Source organism: Oncorhynchus kisutch, linkage group LG3, assembly GCF_002021735.2.
Source record: "Oncorhynchus kisutch isolate 150728-3 linkage group LG3, Okis_V2, whole genome shotgun sequence".
Classification (NCBI taxonomy): domain Eukaryota; kingdom Metazoa; phylum Chordata; class Actinopteri; order Salmoniformes; family Salmonidae; genus Oncorhynchus; species Oncorhynchus kisutch.
In genome coordinates, this window is record NC_034176.2 from 9165358 (window position 1) to 9193105 (window position 27748).

General features: G+C 40.9%; 1 protein-coding gene across 1 annotated transcript; it reads left to right on the plus strand.

Moving 5' to 3' along the window:
- Window positions 1-654: 654 nt before the first annotated feature.
- Window positions 655-27514, plus strand: LOC116363463 (kinetochore protein NDC80 homolog). The gene is made up of 18 exons (XM_031817092.1): window positions 655-820; window positions 8035-8258; window positions 15860-15955; window positions 16042-16122; window positions 18744-18861; window positions 19031-19203; window positions 20579-20681; window positions 21135-21224; window positions 21307-21400; window positions 21517-21617; window positions 23099-23243; window positions 23491-23696; window positions 23851-24003; window positions 24095-24184; window positions 24283-24375; window positions 25904-26034; window positions 26560-26662; window positions 26817-27514. The coding sequence occupies exons 3-18, from the start codon at window positions 15867-15869 to the stop codon at window positions 26943-26945; spliced, it is 1899 nt and encodes a 632-aa protein (XP_031672952.1). The 5' UTR covers window positions 655-820; window positions 8035-8258; window positions 15860-15866; the 3' UTR covers window positions 26946-27514.
- Window positions 27515-27748: the final 234 nt, after the last annotated feature.

Genomic DNA, 27748 nt, shown 5'->3' on the forward strand with positions numbered 1-27748 from the left:
GGTAGCCTACATAATCACGTCACTTAGCCTAGTCTAGTCCTTTCACTACTGAATTTGAATAGTGGGAAAGCCAAATAAACAAATGATAATAAAAGGTAGCCTACATAATCACGTCACTTAGCCTAGTCTAGTCCTTTCACTACTGAATTTGAATAGTGGGAAAGCCAAATAAACAAATGATAATAAAAGGTAGCCTACATAATCACGTCACTTAGCCTAGTCTAGTCCTTTCACTACTGAATTTGAATAGTGGGAAAGCCAAATAAACAAATGATAATAAAAGGTAGCCTACATGGATTTATTTTATTTGAAGTTATATTTAGATATTGTGATATTCATTCTGCTGCTACATTGATGTCTTGTAAATGATATGATATTCGGGTCTTGTAAGCCCCACAACTGAGTATGTGTGCATATGGAGGGTGTTCTACAGTGTCTTCTTATGTGTATGTGGGCATACTGCAGTAATGTCTAAAATGCTTTGAATGAATTAGCACCTTGGAGAGTGCTGTCCGTTTTGCCACCATAGATTGTAGGCTATTTGGCTGCTACTTTGTGTTTGACACTATTTTTCTCAATCTGTTTTGGTATCCCAGAGCCCCCTGGACAACCCCCTCAACCTGTCTTTGGCCCACACTCCAGTACAGTAGGTGGCGGTAAAGCACCATAACTTTGGATGCCAACCGCCGATAAACCATTCCGAAGAAGAAGACCGTCCGTTTTGTTTAAATCAGCAGGCGGATTTTTTAAACTCTTTAGTTATTTATGTAGAAACAAAAGTTTCTAAACGAATTTTTTCAAAATTATCGAAAGTGGAAAGGTACGTATTTGTTTGAAAGACGTTTCAATGGGTTGTTGCATTTAATTTATAGCTAGAAATATTTAATTGTAATACCCCAGGCAAATTCTAAGAGACTAAGTAAATTAACTTTAGTTAGTTGGCTAAATTAGTTGTAATTTAGCTTATGTTTTTCAAGTCTAACAGTAGTTTTTAATTGTATGTTGCCCCAGTGGAATGTTATTCGTTAAACAATAACTTGCCAACGTTATCACAAGAAATTAAAGTAGGAAGTATTTGCATGTGAAAGGGTCATGGTGTACATTTGCCCCACTGATGTTGCGTTTTTGAGAAGGTTAGTGGTAGGGTGACCACATTTAAAATACCCAAATGCGAGACAACTGGAGGATTTTACAGGACCGTGTAGTTTCAAGTTTTAATGTCACAAGTACAGTGAAATGCTTTTCTTGTAAACCCCAACAATGCTGTCATTGATAACAATGTAATACAAAAAAATAACAAAACTATATCTACGCTGTTTAAAATTTTAGGGATGGATACTGGCTCTTAGAGGTAGATATGTTAACGTGATTTATGCATCAGGATATATAGTACCAGTCAGGTTTGGACACACCTACTCATTCAAGGGTTTTTCTTTATTTTTGACATTATAGAATAATAGTGAAGACATCAACTATGAAATAACACATTGAATCTTCTTCGAAGTACCCACCCTTTGCCTTGACAGCTTTGCACACTATTGGCGTTCTCTCAATCAGCTTTGAGGTAGTCACCTGAGATGCATTTCAATTAACAGGTGTCTTTTTAAGTTAATTTGTGGAATTTCTTTCCTCCTAATGCGTTTTAGCCAATCAGTTGTGTTGTGACAAGATAGGGGTGATTTACCAAGTAGGGTCATCTTCTGTATAAGACCAAGTCCATATTATGGCAAGAACTGCTCAAATAAGCAAGAGAAACAACAGTCCATTACTTTAAGACATGAAGGTCAGTCAATCAGGAACATTTCAAGAACTTTTAAAGTTTCTTCAAGTGCAGTTGCAAAAACCATCAAGCGCTATCATGACACTGGCTCTCATGAGGACCGGCACAGGAATGGAAGACCCAGAGTTACCTCTGCTGCAGAGGATAAGTTCATTAGTTTCCAGCCTCAAAAATTGCAGCTCAAATAAATGCTTCATAGAGTTCCAGTAAGTTACTTATCAACATCAACTGCTCAGAGGAGACTGTGTAAATCAGGCCTTCATGGTCGAATTGCTGCAGAGAAACCAATGCTAAAGGACACCAATTATAAGACATTTGCTTGGGCCAAGAAATACAAGCAATGGACATTAGACAGGTGGAAATTTGTCCTTTGGTCTGATTTGTCAAAATGGGAGATTTTTGGATACAACCGCCTTGTCTTGTCGTTCATATCCCCGAGCTGACAAGGTACAAATCTGTCCTTCTGCCCCTGAACAGGCAGTTAACCCACTGTTCCTAGGCCGTCATTGAAAATAAGTATTTGTTCTTAACTGACTTGCCTGGTTAAATAAAGGTTAAAAAAACATGTGGGAACTCCTTCAAGACTGGAAAAGCATTCCGGGTGAATCTGGTTGAGAATGTCAAGAGTGTGCAAAGCTGTCATCAAGGCAAAGGAATAGTGAAGACATCAACACTATGAAATAACACATGGAATCATGTAGTAACCAAAAAAAAAAGTGTTAAATCAAAATATATTTTAGTAAAAATAAAGAAACCCTTGAATGAGTAGGTGTCAACTTTTGACTGGTCCTGTCTGTAATATATAAATAAAAGACACACACATCATAATAGTAGCAGTTGGTGTGTAGAATCTGTATAAGTGTAGCAATGTGTTTGTGAGCAAATGTTTTGAGTGACCTGTTGGAGTATCAGTGTGTGTGTGTGTGTAGGGCCCTGTGACTGCATAGGTGGTGCAAAAGGAATAATAAAATAGAGGTCAACTCCAATAGTAAGTGCATCTATTTAGCAGTCATGGCCTGTAACCTACAGTGTAACCCTCTCCGCTTACACACAAATACCTCTTATGGTGTAGTAGCAATGTTTTAGGTGCCGGAGAGCAGTACAAATGTAAATGGCTTCACGGCTGCCTATGCCCATACAAAGTCGCAAGACACCAAGTTGCCTCAAACACGTATATTAGGCATATCTAATTTAAAAATAGGGCCATGGCATCATCATTGTGAATGATAATTCTTCACGTTTTACCAGTGACATGTCCAAACTGATCATTTGATCTCATTCAGTTTCATGGGAATATGCATTTAAATCTTCTTGAAAGACTGTTAACACCTTCTGCTCACAAAAACAAACTACACTGAACTTAAATATATAAATGCAACAATTTAAACGATTATTCTGCGTTACAGTTCATAGAAGGACATCAGTAAATGTAAATAAATTCATTAGGCCCTAATCTACGGCTTTCACATGACTGGGCAGGGGAGAAGCCATGGGAGGGCAAAGGCCCACCCACTGGGGAGCCAAGCCCTGCCAATCAGAATGAGTTGTTCCACACAGACAGAAATACTCCTCAGCACCCTCCTGAGACAATCCTGCATGTGAAGAAGCTGGATGTGGAGGTTCTTGACTGGCGTTGTTACACGTTGTGAGTCCGGTTGGATGTACTGCCAAATTCTCTAAAATTACGTTGGAGGTGCCTTTTGATAGAGAAATTAAGCTGAAATTCTCTGGCAACGACTCTGTTGGACATTCCTGCAGACAGTATGCCAATTGCACGCTCCATCAAAAACTAAAAACATCTGTGGCATTGTGTTGTGACAACCACATTTTTAGTGGCCTTTTATTGTCCCCAGCACAAGGTTCACCGGTGTCATGATCATGCTGTTTAATCCGCTTCTTGATATGCCACACCTGTCAGGTGGATGGATTATCTTGGCAATGGAGAAATGCTCACTAACAGGGATGTAAATCAAAGCACATTCTGTCCAGTTGCTCACGCTGTTGAGCTTTGGCCGCATTATATTAAAAAAAATACTCTTCAGCTAGTGTCCTAAAACACAAATTCTTATGAGATATGTTATTTGGAATACTAATTAAACATTGTGATCTTCCAAGACATTGATTCAGCTTTGATCTAAACCAGGGATGGGCAACTTCGATGGGGGTGGGGGCCACAAAAAAAAAGAAACTCATGAGTGGCATTATTTGCTTGTGGGTCTATGTACCCACATTGCGAGCAAAACATTTTTAGCAGCCCCCATTGTGACAGTGAAGAGTTCTAATGTTAATCTCCTTCAATTCTACACATTTTGCCATGGGGCGGAGGCAAATGTTTGCAGTTTCTGATAATTGATGGTCAATTAACCCCACCAGGGTTGGTAATTGGACCACACTTTCTACCAGTTTGGTAAATTAGCTGGCTGCTAGATTAGATCATCTAAGATATTTTGCTGACATGGACTTGTTGAATGACTGTTTTGACGCCGGAGAGCTCGTGCGCTATGTCTAATATTTTTTTCAAGTATTGTGGTATTGCTCGCCTGTGGTATTCTATCTATCAAGAGTTCTCATCTATATTATTCGTAGCTGTCTATTTACCACCATAAACCAATGCTGGTACTAATACTGCACTCAACCAGCTGTATAAGGTCATAAGCAAACAAGAAAATGCTCATCCAGAAGTGGCACTCCTAGTGGCCGGGGACTTTAATGCAGGCAGACTTAAATCAGTTCTACCTCATTTCTACCAGCATATCACATGTGCAACCAGAGGGGGAAAAAAACTCTAGACCACCTTTACTCCACACAGAGATGCATACAAAGCTCTCCCCCACCCTCCATTTGGCAAATCTAGCCATAATTCTATCCTGATTCCTGCTTGCAAGCAAAAACTAAAGCAGGAAGCACCAGTGACTTGCTCAACACGGAAGTGGTCAGATGACGCTGATGCTACGCTACAGCACTGTTTTGCTAACACAGACTGGAATATTTTCCGGGATTCATCCAATGGCATTGAGGAGTATACCACCTCAGTCATCAGCTTCATCAATAAGTGCATCGATGACGTCGTCGAACCATCAAACAAGCATAGTGTCAATACAGGATTAAGATTGAATCCTACTACATCGGCTCTGACACTTGTTGGATGTGACAGGGTTTGAAAACTATTACGGGGGAAATAGTGGGAAAGCCAAATAAACAAATGATAATAAAAGGTAGCCTACATAATCACGTCACTTAGCCTAGTCTAGTCCTTTCACTACTGAATTTGAATAGTGGGAAAGCCAAATAAACAAATGATAATAAAAGGTAGCCTACATAATCACGTCACTTAGCCTAGTCTAGTCCTTTCACTACTGAATTTGAATAGTGGGAAAGCCAAATAAACAAATGATAATAAAAGGTAGCCTACATAATCACGTCACTTAGCCTAGTCTAGTCCTTTCACTACTGAATTTGAATAGTGGGAAAGCCAAATAAACAAATGATAATAAAAGGTAGCCTACATAATCACGTCACTTAGCCTAGTCTAGTCCTTTCACTACTGAATTTGAATAGTGGGAAAGCCAAATAAACAAATGATAATAAAAGGTAGCCTACATAATCACGTCACTTAGCCTAGTCTAGTCCTTTCACTACTGAATTTGAATAGTGGGAAAGCCAAATAAACAAATGATAATAAAAGGTAGCCTACATAATCACGTCACTTAGCCTAGTCTAGTCCTTTCACTACTGAATTTGAATAGTGGGAAAGCCAAATAAACAAATGATAATAAAAGGTAGCCTACATAATCACGTCACTTAGCCTAGTCTAGTCCTTTCACTACTGAATTTGAATAGTGGGAAAGCCAAATAAACAAATGATAATAAAAGGTAGCCTACATAATCACGTCACTTAGCCTAGTCTAGTCCTTTCACTACTGAATTTGAATAGTGGGAAAGCCAAATAAACAAATGATAATAAAAGGTAGCCTACATAATCACGTCACTTAGCCTAGTCTAGTCCTTTCACTACTGAATTTGAATAGTGGGAAAGCCAAATAAACAAATGATAATAAAAGGTAGCCTACATAATCACGTCACTTAGCCTAGTCTAGTCCTTTCACTACTGAATTTGAATAGTGGGAAAGCCAAATAAACAAATGATAATAAAAGGTAGCCTACATAATCACGTCACTTAGCCTAGTCTAGTCCTTTCACTACTGAATTTGAATAGTGGGAAAGCCAAATAAACAAATGATAATAAAAGGTAGCCTACATAATCACGTCACTTAGCCTAGTCTAGTCCTTTCACTACTGAATTTGAATAGTGGGAAAGCCAAATAAACAAATGATAATAAAAGGTAGCCTACATAATCACGTCACTTAGCCTAGTCTAGTCCTTTCACTACTGAATTTGAATAGTGGGAAAGCCAAATAAACAAATGATAATAAAAGGTAGCCTACATAATCACGTCACTTAGCCTAGTCTAGTCCTTTCACTACTGAATTTGAATAGTGGGAAAGCCAAATAAACAAATGATAATAAAAGGTAGCCTACATAATCACGTCACTTAGTCTAGTCTAGTCCTTTCACTACTGAATTTGAATAGTGGGAAAGCCAAATAAACAAATGATAATAAAAGGTAGCCTACATAATCACGTCACTTAGCCTAGTCTAGTCCTTTCACTACTGAATTTGAATAGTGGGAAAGCCAAATAAACAAATGATAATAAAAGGTAGCCTACATAATCACGTCACTTAGCCTAGTCTAGTCCTTTCACTACTGAATTTGAATAGTGGGAAAGCCAAATAAACAAATGATAATAAAAGGTAGCCTACATAATCACGTCACTTAGCCTAGTCTAGTCCTTTCACTACTGAATTTGAATAGTGGGAAAGCCAAATAAACAAATGATAATAAAAGGTAGCCTACATAATCACGTCACTTAGCCTAGTCTAGTCCTTTCACTACTGAATTTGAATAGTGGGAAAGCCAAATAAACAAATGATAATAAAAGGTAGCCTACATAATCACGTCACTTAGCCTAGTCTAGTCCTTTCACTACTGAATTTGAATAGTGGGAAAGCCAAATAAACAAATGATAATAAAAGGTAGCCTACATAATCACGTCACTTAGCCTAGTCTAGTCCTTTCACTACTGAATTTGAATAGTGGGAAAGCCAAATAAACAAATGATAATAAAAGGTAGCCTACATAATCACGTCACTTAGCCGAGTCTAGTCCTTTCACTACTGAATTTGAATAGTGGGAAAGCCAAATAAACAAATGATAATAAAAGGTAGCCTACATAATCACGTCACTTAGCCTAGTCTAGTCCTTTCACTACTGAATTTGAATAGTGGGAAAGCCAAATAAACAAATGATAATAAAAGGTAGCCTACATAATCACGTCACTTAGCCTAGTCTAGTCCTTTCACTACTGAATTTGAATAGTGGGAAAGCCAAATAAACAAATGATAATAAAAGGTAGCCTACATAATCACGTCACTTAGCCTAGTCTAGTCCTTTCACTACTGAATTTGAATAGTGGGAAAGCCAAATAAACAAATGATAATAAAAGGTAGCCTACATAATCACGTCACTTAGCCTAGTCTAGTCCTTTCACTACTGAATTTGAATAGTGGGAAAGCCAAATAAACAAATGATAATAAAAGGTAGCCTACATAATCACGTCACTTAGCCTAGTCTAGTCCTTTCACTACTGAATTTGAATAGTGGGAAAGCCAAATAAACAAATGATAATAAAAGGTAGCCTACATAATCACGTCACTTAGCCTAGTCTAGTCCTTTCACTACTGAATTTGAATAGTGGGAAAGCCAAATAAACAAATGATAATAAAAGGTAGCCTACATAATCACGTCACTTAGCCTAGTCTAGTCCTTTCACTACTGAATTTGAATAGTGGGAAAGCCAAATAAACAAATGATAATAAAAGGTAGCCTACATGGATTTATTTTATTTGAAGTTATATTTAGATATTGTGATATTCATTCTGCTGCTACATTGATGTCTTGTAAATGATATGATATTCGGGTCTTGTAAGCCCCACAACTGAGTATGTGTGCATATGGAGGGTGTTCTACAGTGTCTTCTTATGTGTATGTGGGCATACTGCAGTAATGTCTAAAATGCTTTGAATGAATTAGCACCTTGGAGAGTGCTGTCCGTTTTGCCACCATAGATTGTAGGCTATTTGGCTGCTACTTTGTGTTTGACACTATTTTTCTCAATCTGTTTTGGTATCCCAGAGCCCCCTGGACAACCCCCTCAACCTGTCTTTGGCCCACACTCCAGTACAGTAGGTGGCGGTAAAGCACCATAACTTTGGATGCCAACCGCCGATAAACCATTCCGAAGAAGAAGACCGTCCGTTTTGTTTAAATCAGCAGGCGGATTTTTTAAACTCTTTAGTTATTTATGTAGAAACAAAAGTTTCTAAACGAATTTTTTCAAAATTATCGAAAGTGGAAAGGTACGTATTTGTTTGAAAGACGTTTCAATGGGTTGTTGCATTTAATTTATAGCTAGAAATATTTAATTGTAATACCCCAGGCAAATTCTAAGAGACTAAGTAAATTAACTTTAGTTAGTTGGCTAAATTAGTTGTAATTTAGCTTATGTTTTTCAAGTCTAACAGTAGTTTTTAATTGTATGTTGCCCCAGTGGAATGTTATTCGTTAAACAATAACTTGCCAACGTTATCACAAGAAATTAAAGTAGGAAGTATTTGCATGTGAAAGGGTCATGGTGTACATTTGCCCCACTGATGTTGCGTTTTTGAGAAGGTTAGTGGTAGGGTGACCACATTTAAAATACCCAAATGCGAGACAACTGGAGGATTTTACAGGACCGTGTAGTTTCAAGTTTTAATGTCACAAGTACAGTGAAATGCTTTTCTTGTAAACCCCAACAATGCTGTCATTGATAACAATGTAATACAAAAAAATAACAAAACTATATCTACGCTGTTTAAAATTTTAGGGATGGATACTGGCTCTTAGAGGTAGATATGTTAACGTGATTTATGCATCAGGATATATAGTACCAGTCAGGTTTGGACACACCTACTCATTCAAGGGTTTTTCTTTATTTTTGACATTATAGAATAATAGTGAAGACATCAACTATGAAATAACACATTGAATCTTCTTCGAAGTACCCACCCTTTGCCTTGACAGCTTTGCACACTATTGGCGTTCTCTCAATCAGCTTTGAGGTAGTCACCTGAGATGCATTTCAATTAACAGGTGTCTTTTTAAGTTAATTTGTGGAATTTCTTTCCTCCTAATGCGTTTTAGCCAATCAGTTGTGTTGTGACAAGATAGGGGTGATTTACCAAGTAGGGTCATCTTCTGTATAAGACCAAGTCCATATTATGGCAAGAACTGCTCAAATAAGCAAGAGAAACAACAGTCCATTACTTTAAGACATGAAGGTCAGTCAATCAGGAACATTTCAAGAACTTTTAAAGTTTCTTCAAGTGCAGTTGCAAAAACCATCAAGCGCTATCATGACACTGGCTCTCATGAGGACCGGCACAGGAATGGAAGACCCAGAGTTACCTCTGCTGCAGAGGATAAGTTCATTAGTTTCCAGCCTCAAAAATTGCAGCTCAAATAAATGCTTCATAGAGTTCCAGTAAGTTACTTATCAACATCAACTGCTCAGAGGAGACTGTGTAAATCAGGCCTTCATGGTCGAATTGCTGCAGAGAAACCAATGCTAAAGGACACCAATTATAAGACATTTGCTTGGGCCAAGAAATACAAGCAATGGACATTAGACAGGTGGAAATTTGTCCTTTGGTCTGATTTGTCAAAATGGGAGATTTTTGGATACAACCGCCTTGTCTTGTCGTTCATATCCCCGAGCTGACAAGGTACAAATCTGTCCTTCTGCCCCTGAACAGGCAGTTAACCCACTGTTCCTAGGCCGTCATTGAAAATAAGTATTTGTTCTTAACTGACTTGCCTGGTTAAATAAAGGTTAAAAAAACATGTGGGAACTCCTTCAAGACTGGAAAAGCATTCCGGGTGAATCTGGTTGAGAATGTCAAGAGTGTGCAAAGCTGTCATCAAGGCAAAGGGTGGCTACTTTGAAGAATCTAAAATATATTTTGATTTAACACTTTTTTTTTTGGTTACTACATGATTCCATGTGTTATTTCATAGTGTTGATGTCTTCACTATTCTACAAAATAGTAAAAATAAAGAAACCCTTGAATGAGTAGGTGTCAACTTTTGACTGGTCCTGTCTGTAATATATAAATAAAAGACACACACATCATAATAGTAGCAGTTGGTGTGTAGAATCTGTATAAGTGTAGCAATGTGTTTGTGAGCAAATGTTTTGAGTGACCTGTTGGAGTATCAGTGTGTGTGTGTGTGTAGGGCCCTGTGACTGCATAGGTGGTGCAAAAGGAATAATAAAATAGAGGTCAACTCCAATAGTAAGTGCATCTATTTAGCAGTCATGGCCTGTAACCTACAGTGTAACCCTCTCCGCTTACACACAAATACCTCTTATGGTGTAGTAGCAATGTTTTAGGTGCCGGAGAGCAGTACAAATGTAAATGGCTTCACGGCTGCCTATGCCCATACAAAGTCGCAAGACACCAAGTTGCCTCAAACACGTATATTAGGCATATCTAATTTAAAAATAGGGCCATGGCATCATCATTGTGAATGATAATTCTTCACGTTTTACCAGTGACATGTCCAAACTGATCATTTGATCTCATTCAGTTTCATGGGAATATGCATTTAAATCTTCTTGAAAGACTGTTAACACCTTCTGCTCACAAAAACAAACTACACTGAACTTAAATATATAAATGCAACAATTTAAACGATTATTCTGCGTTACAGTTCATAGAAGGACATCAGTAAATGTAAATAAATTCATTAGGCCCTAATCTACGGCTTTCACATGACTGGGCAGGGGAGAAGCCATGGGAGGGCAAAGGCCCACCCACTGGGGAGCCAAGCCCTGCCAATCAGAATGAGTTGTTCCACACAGACAGAAATACTCCTCAGCACCCTCCTGAGACAATCCTGCATGTGAAGAAGCTGGATGTGGAGGTTCTTGACTGGCGTTGTTACACGTTGTGAGTCCGGTTGGATGTACTGCCAAATTCTCTAAAATTACGTTGGAGGTGCCTTTTGATAGAGAAATTAAGCTGAAATTCTCTGGCAACGACTCTGTTGGACATTCCTGCAGACAGTATGCCAATTGCACGCTCCATCAAAAACTAAAAACATCTGTGGCATTGTGTTGTGACAACCACATTTTTAGTGGCCTTTTATTGTCCCCAGCACAAGGTTCACCGGTGTCATGATCATGCTGTTTAATCCGCTTCTTGATATGCCACACCTGTCAGGTGGATGGATTATCTTGGCAATGGAGAAATGCTCACTAACAGGGATGTAAATCAAAGCACATTCTGTCCAGTCGCTCACGCTGTTGAGCTTTGGCCGCATTATATTAAAAAAAAAAAAAATACTCTTCAGCTAGTGTCCTAAAACACAAATTCTTATGAGATATGTTATTTGGAATACTAATTAAACATTGTGATCTTCCAAGACATTGATTCAGCTTTGATCTAAACCAGGGATGGGCAACTTCGATGGGGGTGGGGGCCACAAAAAAAAAGAAACTCATGAGTGGCATTATTTGCTTGTGGGTCTATGTACCCACATTGCGAGCAAAACATTTTTAGCAGCCCCCATTGTGACAGTGAAGAGTTCTAATGTTAATCTCCTTCAATTCTACACATTTTGCCATGGGGCGGAGGCAAATGTTTGCAGTTTCTGATAATTGATGGTCAATTAACCCCACCAGGGTTGGTAATTGGACCACACTTTCTACCAGTTTGGTAAATTAGCTGGCTGCTAGATTAGATCATCTAAGATATTTTGCTGACATGGACTTGTTGAATGACTGTTTTGACGCCGGAGAGCTCGTGCGCTATGTCTAATATTTTTTTCAAGTATTGTGGTATTGCTCGCCTGTGGTATTCTATCTATCAAGAGTTCTCATCTATATTATTCGTAGCTGTCTATTTACCACCATAAACCAATGCTGGTACTAATACTGCACTCAACCAGCTGTATAAGGTCATAAGCAAACAAGAAAATGCTCATCCAGAAGTGGCACTCCTAGTGGCCGGGGACTTTAATGCAGGCAGACTTAAATCAGTTCTACCTCATTTCTACCAGCATATCACATGTGCAACCAGAGGGGGAAAAAAACTCTAGACCACCTTTACTCCACACAGAGATGCATACAAAGCTCTCCCCCACCCTCCATTTGGCAAATCTAGCCATAATTCTATCCTGATTCCTGCTTGCAAGCAAAAACTAAAGCAGGAAGCACCAGTGACTTGCTCAACACGGAAGTGGTCAGATGACGCTGATGCTACGCTACAGCACTGTTTTGCTAACACAGACTGGAATATTTTCCGGGATTCATCCAATGGCATTGAGGAGTATACCACCTCAGTCATCAGCTTCATCAATAAGTGCATCGATGACGTCGTCGAACCATCAAACAAGCATAGTGTCAATACAGGATTAAGATTGAATCCTACTACATCGGCTCTGACACTTGTTGGATGTGACAGGGTTTGAAAACTATTACGGACTACAAAAACAAACCCAGCTACGAGTTGCCCAGTTGACGTGAGCCCACCAGACGAGCTAAATGCCTTTTTATGCTCACTTCGTGGCAAGCAACGCTGACGCATGCACGAGAGCACCAGCTGTTCGGGAAGACTGTGTGATAATGCTCTAAGGTAGCCGATGTGAGCAAGACCTTTTAAACAGGTCAACGTTCACAAAGCCTGATGGGGCCTGATGGATTACCAGGACGTGTACTCAAAGCATGGCAGACCAACTGTCAAGTGTCTACACTGACATTTTCATCCTCGCCCTGACTGAGTCTCTGTAATACCTACATGTTTCAAGCAGACCGCCATAGTGCATGTGCCAAAAGAAGCGAAGGTAGCCTAGCTAAATGATTACCGCCCGTAGCACTCACGTCGGTAGCCATGAAGCTTTAAAGGCTGGTCATTGCTCACTCGGGTTCTCCTGAGTAGCGCACCGGTCTAAGGCACTGCTTCTCAGTGCTAGAGGCGTCACTATAGACACCCTGGTTCGAATCCAGGCTGTATCACAACCGGCCGTGATTGGGAGTCCCATACGGCGGCACACAATTGGCCCAGCGTCATCCGGGTTTTGCCGGTGTAGGCCGTCATTGTAAATAAGTATTTGTTCTTAACGGACTTGCCTAGTTAAATTAAAACATCAACCGCATTCTCCCAGATACCCTAGACCCACTCCAATTTGCATACCGCCCCAACAGAGCCACAGATGCAACCTCAATCGCGCTCCATACTGCCCTTTCCCACCTGGACAAAAGGAACACCTATGTGAGAATGTTTTTCATTGACTACAGCTCAGTGTTCAATACCATAGTGCCCTCAAAGCTCATCACTAAGCTAAGGACCCTGGGACTAAACACCTCCCTCTGCAACTGGATCCTTGACTTCCTGACGGGCCGCCCTCGGGTGGTAAGGGTAGGCAACAACACGTCTGCTATGCTGATGCTCAACACTGGAGATCAGTCCTCTCCTGTACTCCCTGTTCACCCACGACTGCGTGGCCAAATATGACTCCAACACCCTCATTCATTTTGCTGACGACACCTGTGTGTCTGATCACCAACAATGACAGCCTATAGGGAAGAGGTCAGGGACCTGGCAGTGTGGCACAAGACAACAATCTCTCCCTCAATGTGAGCAAGACAAAGGATCTGATCGTGAACTACAGGAGATGGTGGACCGATCAGGCCCCTGTTAACGTCGACTGGGCTGTAGTGGAGCAGGTTTAGAACTTCAAGCTCCTTGGTGTCCACATCACCTACAAACTATCATGGTCCAACCACACCAAGACGGTCATCAAGAGGGCACGACAACCTACTTTTGAATGGCCTGTCTGCAATAAACTTGAGACATTGTATCAACCAGTAACTTGGGTCCAGCCTGAAGCTGGTGTTTAAACTGTTCCAGAGTCAGTGCTCTCCAGACAGACACACAGCTTTAGGCTATTTCCTCAAGGGGTAAGTCATCCTGCAGGCCTTTTTTGACATTTCTACCAGATCAGAGCATGACCCCCCCCCCCCCCCCCCCTTTTTATGTTGAGTGGTTATCGAAAGGGAGAGTGCTGGAAAGATTTTTCCAATAGGCCACGTTGAGGACTTATTGTCATTCTCAATGGATGTAAAAACATACTTATTTTTCTTTTTGAGGTGAAGAAAAAATGACTTTGAGAAGCTCCACAGAGATGGTGAGTTACGACAATCAGAAACAGTATCAAATCCCCAAATGGGCACATTTTTATAGACCTACAGTTGCACGCAAGCCAGGTAGTGCATATATTTGCCACTGCTCGATTTAAAAATAAAACATCTTGGTCCACCAACAACCGATCGGAATGGGTCAGCACTGAAACATGCAATATACATTTTACAGACACGGTGTGTTTTACATTTAGTTATTTTTAGTCCCACCTTCAGCTACCCTCAACCCTTCCCATCGTTCTCTGAATACCATCCAATTGATTTGTGCCGTATATTTTTAAACTGCTGTGATGTTTCACAGAAGTTCTGAACCTTTCTATTCTGAGTGTTTTACAGATTGTACATTTAAATAAACATTTTTGCTAACAGTATTATATTATTGATTTTTTTACTGACTTTTCAAATCACCCAGCAGAGTTGGCTCCACTTAAATGTTGCAATTCATCAGCCATGCTTGAATCTGTGACCAAAAACAAGATGCATATGGACAGTACCAAAACAAATTATTTGAATATTCTCTCTTTTCGCAGCAAAATCTGCTGGGATGGTTGTATTCCTAATATCGAACATTCTATTTGTTGCAGGACTTTTGTATAATTGAAATTGAAAACCTAAAGTTTTGAATCTGGTGTTTTTGTATCAGTTCATAAACCATGTGGCATGGAATTGGTACATCTGTCTTCCCAACTATTTTGCAATTATGGCACAGCTGTACTTTCCTTTTCTTTTTTTGGTCTTTAAATGAAATTTGCTACTAGTTTTATTCATAATTTTCTTTTAACCAGTTTTTGTCTTTAGTGGAGGACTAACAAACAAGTTCCTTTCTCCCTTCATTTTTACATTAATGCTGGTTGTAATTTGGGGTATAGGAGACATTTCCATATTTATGTTAGCTGCATGTGTGACAACTCCACCAGTCCTATTTATGATATAATTAAAAAATATTATATATTATAAAAATCCCCCCCCCCCCCCCCCCCAAAAAAAATGTTACATTTATCAATTAGTATATTTGAGTTTAACAATTTGTTGCAACCAACTTTTCTATGGCTTGTTTTAAAAATAGTCACTATTTTGGGGATTATTTCATTTTCAAATAACAAAGTGAGGAGTTGTAATCTGAATTAAGGGGGAGAACCAGTTTGGATTTAAGTAACTTTTGTATGACTGAAATCTTTAGTGAGAGGTCTAATGCTTAAATTTTTTTATTTCTGTTTTCTGAATTCATATTCATTATAATAAATAGGCCCAGTTAATTTGGTTTGGCTTGCCATTCCAAATCAAATATAATTAAATAAAAAAAACACATTGCTAGGTGTAGAAAGGTAAACTGGGATATGACATCAGGGTGATTTCTCCACAAATACACAAGTGTTTTCCTTTCCATGGTAAAAAAATATATATTTATTAGCATTTATTGTAGAGATCATTTTCTTTCAGGATATGAATAGGACATTTATTTTTGGTTGCGGGGACAAAGGGACAAAATGCGGGACTGTCCCGCACAATCCGGGACAATGTCTCCCTATAAAGTGGGTGACCCCTCCCACTTCCTGCTAGTGTTCCCATCTTTCATTGTTCATATGGAGGCATTTGCAGTTAGTTGACTGGTTTGGGAAACATTTGCTATCCTATTTAAACATTAACTGGCCTGGCTATCCATGTATAGCCTACATGTATTTTTCTGCCTATGTCTTTTCTTCATTCTTTCACCAGATCCAGGATGAACCGAGCATCCAGCAGTAGGCTCTCTGAGCTCCCTCAAAGAGTTGAAAGCAACAGAATGAGCATGGTTTATGCAACACCCCAGAGGTTAGTGTTCAGACAAACATCAATGGAAGTTGCTTTATGGGATATGTATTAGCTAATACAGTGAGCATATCAATATTTGTTCACAGCAAACAATCCTTGGGAAAGTTGAACATTCCTAAACCCCAGTCTGTCACATCCGAGAGAAGAACCAGCTTTTTTGGTAGTCGGTAAGTCCCTACACTGGAGAAAATACCATGATACACCTAGTTCTCTATCACTGTCACCATGCGAGACAAAGACTATTCCTGTTAGTGAATCCATATGATTGGGAGCCATTTCACACTGCCAAGTTCAGTGGTTCCCAACTCCAGTCCTCGAGTCCCTCAGACAGTACAGGTTTTTATTGTAGCTACGGACATGTTCACACTGCAGGCCTTTCTGCTCCAATCAGTTTTGTTTTTCAATTATTTTTTCTAATAGTGACTGTCCAAACAGCAAGTTAAAAGTGAACAAATTGGATTTGTGTGTTCTGACAGCCTTCATTTGCTGACATGGCTATGCTAGTTGTCATAGTAACGGTGGTTGTGCACAGTGGTGTAAGCTGATTGGTGGTGGCGCTTGTGCTTCCTATCACTTAGAAGTTATGTATGGAATCAATATCATGCCAAATGTAAATCACTATCTACAAACACCTTTTGATTTGTATTTGTAAATCGATATATTGCATTAGAATTATTTTATGACTGTAGATATGCAGGTAATTTCCAAGGGCCTTAATAAAAATGACTGCCATAAAGATTTGCACATAGGAGAGATATGCACAAACATGACATATGGCATAAGAAGAAAAAGTTCTCACACATAGAAAGTGATTTGTATTCATAGAAAAAGGTTTGTACCCATAGAAAGTGATTTCTATACATCGTTGACAGCCTCTCGTTTGGCTTTGTTGATGTCTGCCTTTCAAGGATGCAGAAATTATTGTATGTTAACCATAGTATGTTAACTCAAATCAAATGTATTTATATAGCCCTTTGTACATCAGCTGATATCTCAGTGCTGTACAGAAACCCAGCCTAAAACCCCAAACAGCAAGCAATGCAGGTGTAGAAGCACAGTGGCTAAAAACTCCCTAGAAAGGCCAAAACCTAGGAAGAAACCTAGAGAGGAACCAGGCTATGAGGGGTGGCCAGTCCTCTTCTGGCTGTGCCTGGTGGAGATTATAACAGAACATGGCCAAGATGTTCAAATGTTCATAAATGACCAGCATGGTCTAATAATAAGGCAGAACGGTTGGAACTGGAGCAGAAGCACGGCCAGGTGGACTGGGGACAGCAAGGAGTCATCATGTCAGGTAGTCCTGAGGCGAGAATTAGAGAGAATTAGAGAGAGCACACTTAAATTCACACAGGACACCGAATAGGACAGGAGAAGTACTCCAGATATAACAAACTGACCTTAGCCCCCGACACAAACTACTGCAGCATAAATACTGGAGGCTGAGACATGTTAACCATAGTATGTTACCCATAGTATGTCCAACGTAAATAATCGAAGCCCTAGATTACTCTATTTGCAAAACTATTGCTGTGGACACCCGTTTATCACCCATCTAGTTGAGTTAGCAGGCCAGTGTGATAGCGCCACTAAATGTGAAGGATATGTCATCTATTGTAAATAATTATAATCGATCCGCTGTCTCATGCTGCACAGACGATCAGCATCAAGGAGACATAAGTGTTCCTGAGGCCTCCAACCATTTCTAGAGGCATGCGAAAGGTAGAGGAGGTGTAGGATATGGGATCAGACTTTATAACAATAGTGCTTCCTTCCCCTTCCTTGCACCAATCTGGGCTTGAACAAGGGATGCCCTGCACACATCGACAACAGTCACCCTCTTAGCATCGTTACCTCTCGCTCCAATAAAATCGCGGTCCTTTGCAGATTAAGTGAAACAACCACTTCAAGGTCTCAGAGTGAGTGACGTCACGGATTAACACGCTATTAGCGCGCACCTCTAACTAGCTAGCCATTTCACACCGGTTACACTCACCCCCTTCGCTGGCTCCTTTTCCGCATCAACCAGTGATCTGTGTCAACAGCATCAATGGGATCGACTTTTTTTCAACATCGCTTTCTACGCGGGATAACTTTTTGTCGTTATGGCGTTTTACTGAAGGCCCTTGGAATTGACCTGCATATCTTCAGTTATATAAACAAAAAATCTAATGCAATGTATAGATTTACAAATCAAAAGGTGTTTGTTTGTGGAATGGTGATTTATATTTGGCATGATATTGATCCCACAGTTATGTAGCAAAATCTACGGTGAAAAGAAAGCCTGCCAGGGTTGTTTCACAGTAGCTTTGAATGTTCAAAATCATAGTGTCAGAACACCTTTTTTAAAGCCTCAAAAGACAAGGTGATTCATCTTTCAGAACAAGTCCTTTTTGGCTAGCCACATAATTCAACTAACTAGTTAGGTAGATGATTAGCGCTATAGCACATTCACTAATTTGTTAGTAAACAATTACAAAGCTAGTTATCTACCACATGTTCTTGTCAAAACTGTCAACAGACTAAATAGCAAATAACAAGATATGCCAAACAACAGTTGTAAAACCACGAGGGCAAATCAATCAGATTTGACCATTCAGACACATCATGGTCAGGAATCAGATTTGTGACTTGAAATGTCTGCTACCATGTGCTGTTTGACTGTTCAGGCTGCAGGAAAAATAACATATTTGAATCAGATATGCAAAAAAAATTGGATTTGAGTCACTTCAATGTGAACCAGGCTTATTGTGGTACCATGAATGCTAAAAATCTGATGAACTATTTTCAGGACCAGTGGGACTGGCATGGCTCGCAACAGCGCCTTTGGTGGCACAGAGAAGATGAAGGATCCCCGGCCCTTACACGATAAGGCCTATGTTCAGCAGTGCATCAGACAGTTGTGTGAGGTAAGGATTCCTAATATACGCACATTATAAAGTATCTGAGTAGGAGTGCTGCTCTAGGATCAGTTGTCACTTTTACATCCTCATGAATAAGATTCTATGACCTGGGGGGTTCTGGTCCTAGGTCAGCTCTCTTTCACAAAGACACATAATTTCCCTCGTTCTCCCCTAGTTTCTGTCAGAGAAGGGCTTTCCGGGTTCAATGTCAGTCAAGTCTCTCCAGTCGCCCTCCACCAAGGAGTTCCTAAAGATCTTTGAGTTCATCTACTGCCTCCTGGACCCCACCTTCCAGATGCCCACCTCCAAAGTGGAGGAAGAGGTCCCCAGGATTCTCAAAGACTTGGGGTAAATAGTGGTTAGAGTGTTGGGCCAGTAATCAAAAGGTTGCTGCATCGAATCCCTGAGCCGACAAGGTAAAACAAAACATCTGTCGTTCTTCCCCTGAACAAGGCAGTTAACCCACTGTTCCCAGGTAGGCTGTCGTTGTAAATAATAATTTGTTCTAAAACCTCTCTGGGGACGCCAGCGTCCCACCTGGCCAAAAGCCAGTGAAAATGCAGAGCGCCAAATTCAAATAAATTACTATTAAAAATCGAACTTTCATGAAATCACACACGTAAGATACCACATTAAAGCTACACTTGTGAATCCAGCCAACATGTCAGATTTCAAAAAGGCTTTTCGGCAAAAGCAAACGATGCTATTATCTGAGGGTAGCACCTCCGTAAACAAAGAGAGAAAGCATATTTCAACCCTGCAGGTGCGACAAAACCTTTGACAAGCTTCTTTTGTTGACACTCCAATATGTCCCATAAACATCACAAATGGTCCTTTTGTCCAATTAATTCCGTCGATATATATCCAAAATGTCCATTTATTTATACCGGTTCCAATTTGCACAACGTGACTACAAAATATCTCAGTTACCTGTATACTTTGCCAAAACATTTCAAACTACTTTTGTAATACAACTTTAGGTATTTGTTAACGTAAATAATCGATAAAATTGAAGACGGGATGATCTGTGTTCAATACAGGAGGAAAACAAACTGTAGCTAGCTTTCTGTTCACACACCTTATTTTAACAGTACACTTGAAGTGACCCTGGTTTTCAACAAGGCTACTTCTTCATTCCACAAAAGAAAAACCTCAACCAATTTCTAAAGACTGGTGACATCCAGTGGAAGCGGTATGAACTGCAAGAAGATCCCTTAGAAATCTGGATTCCCAATGAAAATCCATTGAAAGGAGTGACTTCAAAAAAACAAAAAAAATCTGAATAGTTTGTCCTCTGGGTTTCGCCTGCTAAATAAGTTCTGTTATACTCACAGACATGATTCAAACAGTGTTTTCTATCCAAATCTACTATTAATATGCATATATTATCTTCTGGGGATGAGTAGCAGGCAGTTGAATTTGGGCATGCATTTCATCCGGACATGAAAATTACTGCCCCCTGTCACCAAGAAGTTAACTGACTTGCCTAGATAAATAAAGGTTACATGAAAACATTTTTTAAATGAGCTCATTCTGCCGTACATGTTAAAAATGGTCTGTGTCCCAAATGGCATCCCTATAGGCCCTGGCCAAAGGTAGTGCCCTATATAGAGAATATGGTGCTATTTGGGACTCAGATGTGATCATTTGCTGTTTGCATCTGTTTTTTGTACGCTAGCCCATTCCTCATTCTATGATACTGACTGTATATTTCTGATGGCAGGTATCCATTTGTTCTCTCCAAAAGTTCCATGTACTCTGTGGGGGCACCACATACATGGCCACAGGTCTTGGGGTCTGTTGTCTGGCTCATCGATACTGTGAAGGTGGGTATGAGTACAGCAGAATACTACCTAATATCTAAACTCATTAATAACATTAACTGTCTAAATTAAGGTTTGAATAATGAGATGTTTATAAAAACATTTTTTAATCAGGATCCCCATTAGCCGACGCCAATGGCGACCACTAGTCTTACTGGGCTTCGACATAACGAAATCCTTTACAATTGACATATTTAAAAAGATTAACATGGATTGTGTGTGCATCTATTAGTTACACTTGTCAATACATGAACAACAAAGTTAGGTCACATGGGGCAGAGGCCCTGTGCAGTGAACGGTTACTTTGTGGCTCTGTATAATACTGCAGTCGGGGCTCTGTATAATACTGCAGTCGTGGCTCTGTATAATACTGCAGTCGGGGCTCTGTATAATACTGCAGTCGGGGCTCTGTATAATACTGTATGTTTCCTTGAATTGGTTCTGGTTGTTTTGCAGGTCTTTTGCTGTATGAGTGATCAGGACCTGCTCTTTGCTGATTTCTCTGACGGAAGCACTGAGATTGAGGACGGGGTGGAGTTCAACAAGGTACAGAAACAACTTACTCACAACAAAACCATTTAGGATGTTAGGTCTCTATTTGACCCTGCACGATCCCTTCTGTTTCTAGCTCTTTCTGGACTACACCGCTGAAACATACAACAAGTTCATGCAAGGAGCGGATACATTTGATGAAGAGGATGCAGATTATCTTGCTAAACTAAGTAAGCAGTGATGACAAAGTCATTGTTTTTAATTGTGAGTTGTGCCTTTTCCTTCCAAATGAACATATAAAAATAACCAGCAACAAGCGCATAAAACGCCAACTTTATATTTACAGAGAGACTTTACAACGTTGACGAAGGGCTTCTCGCATCCATGGAGGAAAAGTACAGGATTCTGAGCGGTGAGGTTGAACGGCTGGAGAAAGAAAGTCAAACGGTTCGTCCTTTTAATCTAAGGTCTGTATATACAGTGCATTCGGAAAATATTCCACATTTTGTTATGTTACAGCCTAATTATCAAATGTATAAAATATTTTCCCTCATCAACTTACACGCAATACCCCATAATGACAAAGATAAACAATTTTATGTGTTAACTTGGACTCCAAGTTGTCGTAAATTCAATTGATTGGACATGATTTGGAAAGGCACACACCTGTCTATATAAGGTCCCACAGTTGACCGTTCAAAAATCAAGCCATGAGGTCGAAGGAATTGTCCGTAGAGCTCCGAGACAGGATTGTGTCGAGGCACAGACCTGGAGAAGCGTACCAAAAAATGTCTGCAGCATTGAAGGTCCCCAAGTTCACAGTGGCCTCCATAATTCTTAAATGGAAGACACAAAGACTCTTCCTAGAGCTGTCTGCCCGGCCAAAATGAGCAATCGGGGGAGAAGGGGCCTCGGTCCAGAGTTCCTCTTTGGAGATGGGTGAACCTTCCAGAAGAACACCCATATCTGCAGCACTCCACCAATCAGGCCTTTATGGTAGAGTGGCCAGATGGAAGCCACTCGTCAGTAAAAGGCACATGACAGCCCGCTTGGAGTTTGCCAAAAGGCACCTAAAGGACTCTGACCATGAGATTCTCTGGTCTGATGAAACCAAGATCAGAAATCTTTGACCTGAATGCCAAGCGTCACGTCTGGAGGAAACCTGGCACTATCACTACGGTGAAGCATGGTTATGGCAGCATCATGCTGTGGGGATGTGTTTCAGGGACTGGGAGACTAGTCAGGATCGAGGGAAAGATGAACGGAGAAAAGTACAGAGAGGTCCTTGCTGAAAACCTGCTCAGGACCCCAGACGAAGGTTTACCTTCCAACAGGACAACAAGCACAATGCCAAGGCAACGCAGGAGTGGCTTTGGGCAACAAGTCTCTGAATATTCTTGAGTTGCCCGGACTTGAACCCAATAGAACATCTCTGGAGAGACCTAAAAATAGTTGTGAAGTGATGCTCCCCATCCAACCTGACCGAGCTTGAGATGATCTGCAGAGAAGAATAGGAGAAACTCCCCAAATAGAGGTGGGCCAAGCTTGTAGTGTCATACCCAAAAAGACTCAAGGCTGTAATCGCCGGTAAATAAAGGGTCTGAATAGTTATGTAAATGTGATATTTAAGTTTTTTATTTAGCAAAGAATTTGCTATAATTGTTTTACGGGGTGTTGTGTGTAGATTAATGAAGGGAAAAAAACCCAGTCTAATCTATTTTAGGATGTAACAAATATGGCAAAAGTCAAGTGGTCTGAATAGTTTCCGAATGCACTGTATTTATAGATTTTTATATTATTTACAGAAGTTCTGCGACTGAATATTGTACATCTCACCTAGTTTAAGCAGTCTGTAAATGTGCCAGTTACGTTTGAACAGAGCCATTTGATTCACTATATTTCTAACCATTTTATTCACTTTGGAGCAGGACCGATTGATGGTCAAAAGAACGGAGAAAGTCAAACTTCAGACAGACCTGCAGAAGCTGCAGAGTTATCGCAGTAACCTGGAGTCTTTCAAAGCCAACCTGGAGAACAAAGCCTCTGGATTGGCCGAGGAGCTGGAAGCATCGGGTAAAAAAACATGACCAAACATTGCTACTCTCGTGGTTTAGCTGGTCTTGCGGTATTGATGCAGCCTCCAGGACACTTTTCTCTTTCTAAAGTGTCTGTATATGTGGTCTACTGCCCTTTGCCACATCTCTCTATCTGTCCCCACTTCCTCTCATTCCCTGTTTAAACTAAATCTGAAAATCCATTAAAATATACCTTTTTAAAAATTGCTACTCTCCTGGAAATCCTGAAACGTTGTCCTGTGTAGGACTGCAAGTGGAGACCCTAAAACAGGAGGAGTCCCGGCTCCAACACATCTTGTCCACCCAGAAGTTCACTCCCGCAGATATTGAGAGGATCAACTGGGAGAAGAGGGAGCTGCAGCAGACCATCAACAGCCTGAGCAAGAGCCTGGAGCAGGCCGAGCAGCACATGTGGAACGAGGAGATCGCTCTGGCCAAGGCCAAGGAAACGGTAAGGAGTAGGTTGCTGGCCTGATACGACTGCATTCTATACTCATCTGTCTGGTAAATAAAGGTTCAATAAGTCTTTTTTTTTTTAAATGACTAGCTAGCTATGTGCCAGTGCTGAACAGTCTTCTCAGTCTTAACCACTGCTAATGATTTAGGCCGAAGTGAAGCTGGCCGAGTACCACAAGCTTGCCCGCAAACTGAAGCTCATCCCTGTGTCTGCCGAGAACGCATGCGGCCACGACTTTGAGATCAGGACCTCCACAGAATACGGACCGTCCACCATGGTTCAATGCAGAACACAGATTCAAGTATGCCGATTTTAGTTCTCATCGAACAATCGCTTTATTACAACAGGTGTGTGTTGTATCTGGACCTAATTCTGTGGCTTATTCTCTACAGCAACTACTGAGGAAACTGATCACTGATGTGGACGAGGAGTGTAGTCGACTGACAGACATGAAACTAAGCCTGGAGGAGTCCATAGAACAGGTACCGAGACATTTCACTGTGTTTCTTAGAAGTCTGAAGGTTTTGTCCCATTTTTTGGGTGTTTTTTTTTTTAAACATGGGTCTTTTTTCTCTTTCAGGTGAATTCCAATATTTCAGATAAAGCGAATGACTTGAAACAACTGAGAGAGCAAATCCGTAGGCTCGACGAGCAGCTCGAACAAGACATGCAGGTGGGTTATATTTTCAATATTACAAATGTTTGAATATTGTATACAGGAACCCATCTGAAAATATTGCTTCACAGGCCAGTCATTTATTGATCTACCTACTCTTACTTGAAGCTCTCAACCTGCTCCACTGCAGCCCCGTCGATGAGAATATGGGTGTGCTCGGTCCTCTTTTTCCTGTAGTCCACAATCATCTCCTTTATCTTGATCACGTTGAGGGAGAGGTTGTTGTCCTGGCACCACACGGCCAGGTCTCTGAGCTCCTCCCTATAGACTGTCTCGTTGTTGTCGGTGATCAGGCCTACCACTGTTGTGTTATCGGCAAATGTAATGATGGTGTTGGACTCGTGCCTGGCCGTGCAGTCATGAGTGTACAGGAGGGGGCCGAGCACGCACCCCTGAGGGGCCCCTGTGTTGAGGATCAGCGTGGCGGATGTGTTGTTACCTACACTTACCACCTGGCGGCGGCCCGTCAGGAAGTCCAGGATCCAGTTGCAGAGGGGGGTTATTAGTCCCAGAGTCCTTAGCTTATTGATGAGCTTTTGAGGGCACTATGGTATTGAATGCTGAGCTGTCCTCAATGAATAGCATTCTCACATAGGTGTTCCTTTTGTCCAAGTGGGAAAGGGCAGTGTGGAGTGCAATAGGGACTGCATTATCTGTGGCTCTGTTGGGGCCATATGCAATTTGGAGTGGGTCTAGGGTTTCTGGGATGTTGATTTTGACTTCAGCCATGACCAACCTTTCAAAGCACTTCATGGCTACAGACGAGAGTGCTACGGGTCGGTAGTCATTTAGCCAGGTTTACCATAGTGTTCTTGGGTACAGGCACTATGGTGGTCTGCTTAAAACATGTTTGTATTACAGACTCGGACAGGGAGAGGTTGAACATGTCAGTGAAGACACTCGCTAGTTGGTCAGCGCATGCTCGCAGTACACGTCCTGGTAATCCGTCTGGCCCTGCGGCCTTGTGAATGTTGACCTAAGAGTCTTACTCACAGTGGCTGCAGAGAGTGTGATCACACAGTCTTCTGGTACAGCTGGTGCTCTGATGCATGTTTCAGTGTTATTTGCCTCGAAGCCAGCATAGAAGTAGTTTAGCTCGCCTGGTAGGCTCGTGTCACTGGGCAGCTCTCGGCTGTGCTTCCCTTTGTAGTCTGTAATGGTTTGCAAGCCCTGCTACATCCGACGAACGTCAGAGCCGGTGTAGTAAGACTCAATCTTGTATTGCCGCTTTGCCTGTTTGATGGTTCGTCGGAGGGCATAACTGGGATTTCTTATAAGTTTCCAGGTTAGAGTCCCGCTCCTTGAAAGTAGCAGCTCTAGCCGTTAGCTCAGTGCGGATGCTGCCTGTATGTAATCCATGGTTTCTGGTTGGGGTATGTACGTACGGTCACTGTGGGGACGCCGTCATCGATGCACTTATTGATGAAGCCATTTATTTTAAATGTATTGTTTCCACATCTGTGGTTAAATTGTGTTTTTTATCATTTAGAAAAATGACATCCCTCTCTCTGTGGTGTGTGTGTAGGACATTGCCCATGAGGAGCAGAAGTGGTCTGCTGAGATGGAGTCTGTGGAGACTCACCGCAAGCTGCTGGAGAAGAAGGTGACCCTGGGCTATGATGAGTCTGTGGAGCAGCTGAAAGCTGCACAGCAACAGTGAGTAGTGCTCCTTCTACCAATTATTTTGGACCAAATCACAATGGTGAGGGCTACAAGGCTTAGTTTGATGTTTTATTGTCACGGGCACAACTACTGTGAAATGCCTTTCTTTCCTGACTGACATTTCAGTAATCAATATCAGTAGTAAAAATATTATACTAATGTAAAGTAGGAAAAAAACACATGAGAAATAGAACCATGAATAACATGAGACAGTAAATAAGCTACTGTTTATATACAGGATCAGTTCCAATACCATATTTACAATGTGCAGAGATACAAGGGTTAAACTAGCGTCCTGTCCAGCAGGTGTGCTTGTACATCAAGCTGCCTCACACAACAAAAACAGGAGATATGCTCCTGTCCTATGAGCCGTTCTGGCCCAGACAATGATACTTTATTTGCGTACGGTATGTTTAGGGCTTTACAATTATTTCACAACCACATGAAGTTTTTTTTCCTTGTTCATATCTAAAAATAGACCCCCCCCCCCACCACAGTATTTGTCTTTCTACTCCACAGGTACCATCTTGTCCTGCAAGAAACCAATGAGGAGCGGCGGACTGTGGTTAACAACCTTGCCAGTGTGTTAACCACGGCTGCCAACCACCTGTCCATTGTAGAGGTCAGTCTCCATCTTGCCCCTAACCTGTCGTTCACAAAGCCACTGACCTCGTGCACATCTCGTCTTTATTTGAATATTTATTTTATTCCTTTTTACAATAACAACTTGATTTGACAATGACTGAGCCTGAAATTCACATTGTGATCATTTCCAGAAATTCTTAGAGGATCAACACAAGCGAGTAGACAGGGTGTACGCGGAAGCTTTCCGGGAGGACGAGGTGGACATTCAGAAGATGAAGGACATTATGGAGAGCTTCATCGCTAAAGTAAATAGCATGTAGTTCCATGCTTTACTATAAAAGCTGACATGAGCTCTAACTCTGTACTTGGTTATTCCATTCATTCCATTGGAACCATCCCAGCGGGCAAAACTTGGTTTAGTGACGTTGTGACAACAGAACCTAGTTGAAATGACGTCATTGACAACCAGTTTTGCCTGTTGGGATGAGTGCAGCTTTTCTTCTCTTCTACGTGACGTCTTTACTGACCACGGTGAGCAGAACATCAGTTCCAAAGGGCCGCACCATCTTCTGCAGTTTCCCTGGTCATTGCTCTAAAGCATTGGGAACTTGTGAGACCAGATGAAGACTGTATTGGGTGCTGGTAGAAAACATGTTTCAATAGGAGTTTTACTTTGTTCAAGTACCCCTGGGTTAGATAATGGGTGTTAAACCCTTTTTTGTAAAATATTTTAATGTTGTCTTGTGGTGGTTCTCATATCAGCCACTAGAGGGCAGTGTAAAGCTACATTTAAAATACAACAGTTTCTGGTCGTGTGAAATTTATATTATGGTAATTTGTTTTTCGCTGCAGTTTGTGATGCTTTAAATAAAGATTCGTATCCCCAATATTTCCATGTTTGTTTGTTTTTTGCCAGTCATGCTTATTCAGATATCGACACGTTACCCACTCATTTTTTTATTTATTTTACCTTTATTTAAACTAGGCAAGTCAGTTAAGAACAAATTCTTATTTTCCATGACGGCCTAGGAACAGTGGGTTAACTGCCTGTTCAGGGGCAAAACGACAGATTTGTACCTTGTCAGCTCGGGGGTTTGAACTTGCAACCTTCTGGTTACTAGTC